Source organism: Chlamydotis macqueenii, chromosome 8 (genome assembly GCF_036417535.1).
Source record: "Chlamydotis macqueenii isolate bChlMac1 chromosome 8, bChlMac1.mat, whole genome shotgun sequence".
In the NCBI taxonomy this organism is placed as follows: domain Eukaryota; kingdom Metazoa; phylum Chordata; class Aves; order Otidiformes; family Otididae; genus Chlamydotis; species Chlamydotis macqueenii.
In genome coordinates, this window is record NC_141563.1 from 31,066,885 (window position 1) to 31,072,430 (window position 5,546).

Genomic DNA, 5,546 nt, shown 5'->3' on the forward strand with positions numbered 1-5,546 from the left:
CGACAACGCCAGATTTCATAAACATGCCAAAAATTTGCAAGGTATCAAAGAAAAAAATCCTGCTTAAGTTTATATCTGTTTTTTGTTTTGTTTTTTTTTTCCCTGGCATAAATAACAAAAAGACCATAATCAGAAATAAACGTATTTGACAATTTCGATTTATAAGGAAATTGCTCTGGTTTGTACGCTTCGTTTTTATTTATAAATTTCCGAAGAGTATCTGGTTTGACCACGATAAAAATGTAGTAAACACGTTTGTACTAATTGCATAAAGTCCTTTAAATATTGACTGTACTTGTCAAATGCATTTCCCAAAACACACTTCCACCGTCTCATAAAATACCACTTGCCATTTATAAGACCAACTTTTTTTTTTTAATAGAAAATAACATTTATTTCTATGAAATGGAAACACAGAATTACCTGTTAGAAACAGCAAGAAGTTTGCTACATCGGAACAAGAAAGCAATTTTCTTGCAGACCACAAATGAAGGAGGCTCATTAAACCGTCATACACCATTGGCGCCGGGGTCCTACGGACAGTTACAAATATATCTACTTTCCAATGTTATATACAGATCGTAACATTTCTGGGGGCGGGAAGGAAAAGGCTTTCAATTTGACAATATGTTTAATCTATATGCCTGGTAAGTATTACAATGAGCTGCCTAACCTTTAGCTTAACGTTAATACCAAGTTCACCTACGCGTTACATTAATAACTTAGATTTCCATTTTATAACATTATACACTTGCTAGTATACATATATATATATGTATGTCTGTGGGAAAGAGAGCGTGTGTGTGTGGACACACCCCACGACGCACCAAGGGTATCCATGCTCATGGCCGTAAGCAACAAAGAATGACTCGTGTCCGGACAATGAAAGTGCACCTTTATCACCGTTTTAACACACCTATGTCTGTCCGCGCCGCGTTCTGCAGGCAGCCATCGCCTGTCAGGGTGGGGGAAGAGGGAAAAGAAAGCCGTCGGTGCCCGCCCACCCGTGCCTACCTAGCTACCTCTACACGGAGGAGCGTGAGGAAGCCGCCCCCGCTATTGCTTCTCGGGGGTATTGTTGACCATGGGCCCGTAGAGCCCGCCGGAGTAGACCTGCTCCTTGTGCACGGCGGAGCGGTCCCGCATCAGGTCGCTGAAGGCGTAGTCCACGGGGGGCCGGAACCCGAGGGTGGGCATCAGCCCGGCCGTGGAGTAGGGAGTCATGAAGGCCAGTCCCCGGCTGTGCGCCGAGTAGGCGAGGCGCAGGGGGTTGAGTCCCAGGTGGGTGCCCAGCGGGTAGGCGCCGGCCTCGGCCCCGAAGTGCGTGGCGTTGGGCTGCAGGGGGGAGAAGGCGGAGCGGCTGCCCAGCGCGCCGATGGCGGGGGCCATGGCGCCGGCTATCAAGGGCCGGTGGTGGGCGGTGGCGGGGGTGGGCGGAAGGCCTTGCAAGGCGCCGTCCCGAGCCCAGCCCTCCTCGGGGCCCTTCTCCGGACCGCGGTTATTGAGGATTTGCTCGATGGCCTGGACCACGTCCCCGCCGCAGCCCTGCAGCACCAGCTCCAGCACGCTGCGCTTGTGCGCCGGGAAGACCCGCGTCAGGATGTCGATGGGAGTCCGCTGCCGGCCGCCGGCCGAGGGCGAGGGGTCCTGTTCGTCTTTGTCCGCCTCCGAGCCCGAGTCCGAGCCCAGCGGGCTGATGGAGCCCGGGCTCTCCTCCCCCTCCTTCGGGCCCTTGGAGACGGGCGAGCTCAGGAAGGACTCGCCGTCCCCGTTCTCCGAGCCCGAGCCGTGGCGAGCTTCTGGGGAGGAGGTGCCGGGCACGGACTCGCCGTCCGGGGAGAGGGGCTTCCCGCCCGCCTGCTGTGGGGTGACAGCGCGGCTCGGCAGCAGCGTCTTGGGGAACAGCTCGAACTTCTGCACCTTGGACTCTGCGGGGCAGTGGGAGAAGGAGAGACACCGTCAGTGCGGCTGCCGCAGGCGGGCCCCGCGCCTCCCGCCACCGCCGCCTCTTCCCCCTCCCCGTCACCCCTCCAAGGTCGCACAGCCCGGCCTTACCTGAGGCGCCGGCGCCTCCCTCGCCGCCTCCCCCGGCGCAGACGGAGCCGAAGACCTCGTAGGCCGGGCGTGGCGGGATGATGCCGTTGGCGGCCGCCAGGGCCAGCCCCTCGGCCGTGCCGTACAGCAGCTGCAGCTCGCGGGCCTCGTTCTCCTCCTGCGCCTGCTGGCGGCGCAGCGCCACCTGGGCCGCCATGACGCGCTGGCGCTCGGCGATGAGCGTGCACTTGGCGCACATGCAGTCCTTCCAGCGGCAGTACCGCTTGTGGCCCTTCAGCGCTGACACCACCCCGTGGTTACGGCAACGGGCGCACTTGGGGGTCCGAGGGTACTTCTCGGCCGCCCGCAGGAGCAGCGGCGGTGCTCGCAGAAGGCTCCCGGCTACGCTTACCGGTAGCGTGGCCGCCGCTGCCGCAGCTGCCGCCGCTACCGAGCTGGGGGGTACCGGAGGGGGAGCGGCGGGGACGCTGGGCAGTTCGGAGCGCAGCTCCATCCCGGCGAGCCCGCCCCGAAAGAGCGATGCACGCCCCCCCCCAACCCACCCTCTTCCCTGGCTTCCCCCGCTGGGGGAGCCCCCGCGGTGCTCCCGCGCCCGGACGCCGAGAAGCTGCCGGCGCCTTCAGGCACGATCACGAGTGGGGGAGCACGTGGAGCATGCAAAAAAAAAAAAAAAAAAAATCAGCTCGCTGCCCCTGTCCCCCTGCACCGGCACAGGGCTCCGGAGCGAGGAGGGGGGCGTCGGGAGCCTCCCTGAGCCCTTCTCCCCTCCGCGCCCGAAAAGCGAATCTACGACAAGAAAATCCGAGAAAACTCAGGTCTCTCGCGCTCCCGTGCTCCTCCGGCGGCGCAGCGCCAGCTCCATCGCGCCGGACTCACGGCCCCGCTCCGGGGACCGCCGCTCCCCGCGGTACCCGAGCGGCTCCCTAAACTCAGCTCCCCCCCCCGGGCGTCACAGACCAAAAGCGTCCCTTCCGCGAGCAATCCGGCACCTTCAGCGACGGGATCCCTCGCCACAAGCCGCGGAGGCTAAAATCCAGAAGAAAACAAAATAAAAAAAAATTAAAAAAAAAAATGCACCCCGTATCCCGAGCAGCCGGTGTCGCAGCCGGGCACAGGGGCCGGCAGCCCCCGGCTGGGCTCTCCCGCCGCGGCGAGCCCCGAGCAGCCGGTGCCGGAGCGGGCAGGGCCCCGCGCCCCCCGGGACTGGCCGCTGCCCGGCGCGTGTCGGCCCGCGCGCGGCCGGAGCTCGCAGGCAGAGCGCGCTGCCCGCCCCACCGCCCGCCGCCACTCGCGCTATTGTTGCGCCCCGCGTTGCCATTAGGCAACATTTGACAACAATGTGGCGCCTGCTATTGGCCAGGGGCGGGAAGCGCCGCTCTGATTGGCCGCCCCCTCCCTCCCCGGCCCCCCTCCCCTCCCCGCCCTAGCAGCCGGCCCGCCGCGTCCGCCCGGCGGCGGCCCGCGCGCGCCGAGCGCCGGCAGGGTCCGGGGGGTCCGCGGGGAGAGCGGGACCGCGCGTGCGCGTGCGTGTCCCCGTCCCCGCGTGCAAAGACCTGTCCGGTTTCCCGCTACCTGAGAGTTTGGCTTTTCTGTTTGTTTGTTTGTTTTTTTTAATTTTTTTTTTTAATCCAGTGGAAACGGTATTTGCCTTGCCAACTGTCTGATTTTTTTTTTTTTTCCCTGGGTGTCACTTGTCAAAAGGGTGGGGAAAAATACACTGTGGAAGGTGACAATTCGATTTATGGCCTCCCCCTGCCCTAGGAGATTTTGTTTTATAACAGTACGTAACGATGCCTCTCTCCTTCCCTTTTCCTTCCTTCCTTTTTCCTTCCTTCCTTCCCTCCTTCCTTCTTTCCTCCCTTCCCTTTCCTTTCTTTCCTCCCCTTTTCCTCTCTCCCTTCCCTTTTCCTCCCCTCCCCCCGCAGGTCACTGTCACAGGCGCGGGCGCGGCGGGACGAGCCCCAGGTGAGTGCGATTTCCCTCTCCCTGCAGCCCGGACCCCCTCCTCCTCTCCCCCCCCCCAAAAAAAAAAAAAGCCCCCTTCGCTCTTTCTCCCGCCAGCCGCTCGCGTGACCGCGCGTTCAACAGGCGCCTTCTCCGCGGGGCCGCCAAACCCGAGGGGCTGATTTGTGAGGAGGGGGCTGCCGGGCTGTTAACTGTATATTAACCCCGAAGCTTTTGTTTTAGCGTTAAAAAAAAAAAAAAAAACCGGTTTGACGTCACCCGGGCTGCTAACGGGGAGGAGGTTGCACTTCGGTGGGAAATCACGGCGACGCCTGTCCCCGCGGCTCTGCCCCGTTTCCCACGCGGGATCCCCGTGCTCCTCGGCGCTCTTTTAAAAAAAAAAAAAAAAAAGTTCTTTGTGTCCCTGACCCCCGTCCCCGGAGCGGCACCCGCCCCCGCATCCCGCCCTGCGCCGTGGCATGTTCCCTCGGGTGGACTGCGTGGGGCTGTCCCTGCGCCAGCCGCTGGTTCCGCGGCACCCGGGCGGAGAGGCCGCGCAGGACCGCGGATGCTCCACTGCCCCTTCCCTATTGTCACGCTCCTTCTGTGCCCGCGAGAAGCCCGATTGCAGAGCCCTCAAACTGTTCAATATTTTTATTACACTTACACCCTTCTTCCTCTCTCTTTTTTTCTTTTTTTTTACGAAATGAACGCTTTCCCAGCCAGCTTTCTGCGTCTGCAGCTGCCACTCCACTTCTCGCGATTTAGGTGTTATAACACCTTTATTTAATACAGCCGCGAAGTCAAAATATCCGATTTAATTTTATTCGCGAACACTTAATTTTGCTCTCCGGGGAGAATTACTCGGATCATCTGATTTAATTGGGAATTCGTAGAACTCGATCAGACTGAATTAAAAACATTTAAAGTATTGCTTCATGTCGGCTTGCCGTGGAGTAAATGTTCTCCCTTCTTCCTGGCAGTTTTGTTCAGGTTTTTTTCGATGGATTTGCTTTTTTTTTTTTTTTTTCCCCTGCAAATACCTTCCCCTTTCCCCCCGAGGCAGTCTGCCATCACCAACAACACAGATCACGGCTTATGCTGATTTCACCGCTTCCCTTTTCTTTCAGCTTTGATTTAAATTACAGGGCTGGGTTATCCTTTCCGTTTACAGCGGTCTTAAAACGAGGTATTTTGGAAATAGCAGTGGCAAAAAAAAAAAAAAAAAAAGACAAAAAATAAAACCAACAGTGGGTAATAACGAGCCAGTGAAATGCGGTGATTTCTGTTCCGAGCTTCATGCCTTTAGTGACACCGCAGACGGCTGTGCGGAAGCCCGCACACACACCGTGCAGCATCTCTGTCCCAAACCTGTGGTTTCTGTGGGTTCACGCAGCGCGTGTCCCCCTCCCCACCCGTGACGGCACGGGAAGAGTTAGGATACGATGTTCGAGCCTTCTGCATGTGAACCCCCGGCGCCTGCCTCTGATGTTTACCCCACTTCTGCACTGCAGACATCCGTCCCCTCACCCAAAACACCTCACCAA

General features: G+C 58.5%; 1 protein-coding gene across 1 annotated transcript; it reads right to left on the reverse strand.

The window, feature by feature from the left end:
• Positions 1–366: 366 nt before the first annotated feature.
• On the reverse strand, positions 367–2,548 carry DMRTA2 (DMRT like family A2). Its single transcript, XM_086753728.1, has 2 exons — positions 2,056–2,548; positions 367–1,928 (listed from the first exon to the last, which is right to left on the reverse strand). The coding sequence occupies exons 1-2, from the start codon at positions 2,546–2,548 to the stop codon at positions 1,057–1,059; spliced, it is 1,365 nt and encodes a 454-aa protein (XP_086609854.1). The 3' UTR covers positions 367–1,056.
• Between the last annotated feature and the right edge of the window lie 2,998 nt (positions 2,549–5,546).

Excerpts from the sequence above, each read along its gene's own strand:
- DMRTA2 (XM_086753728.1), bottom strand. The coding sequence starts at position 2,548 with ATGGAGCTGCGCTCCGAACTGCCCAGCGTCCCCGCCGCTCCCCCTCCG. Across the intron at positions 1,929-2,055 it reads GGGAGGCGCCGGCGCCTCAG|AGTCCAAGGTGCAGAAGTTC; the intron begins GTAAGGCCGGGC and ends ACTGCCCCGCAG.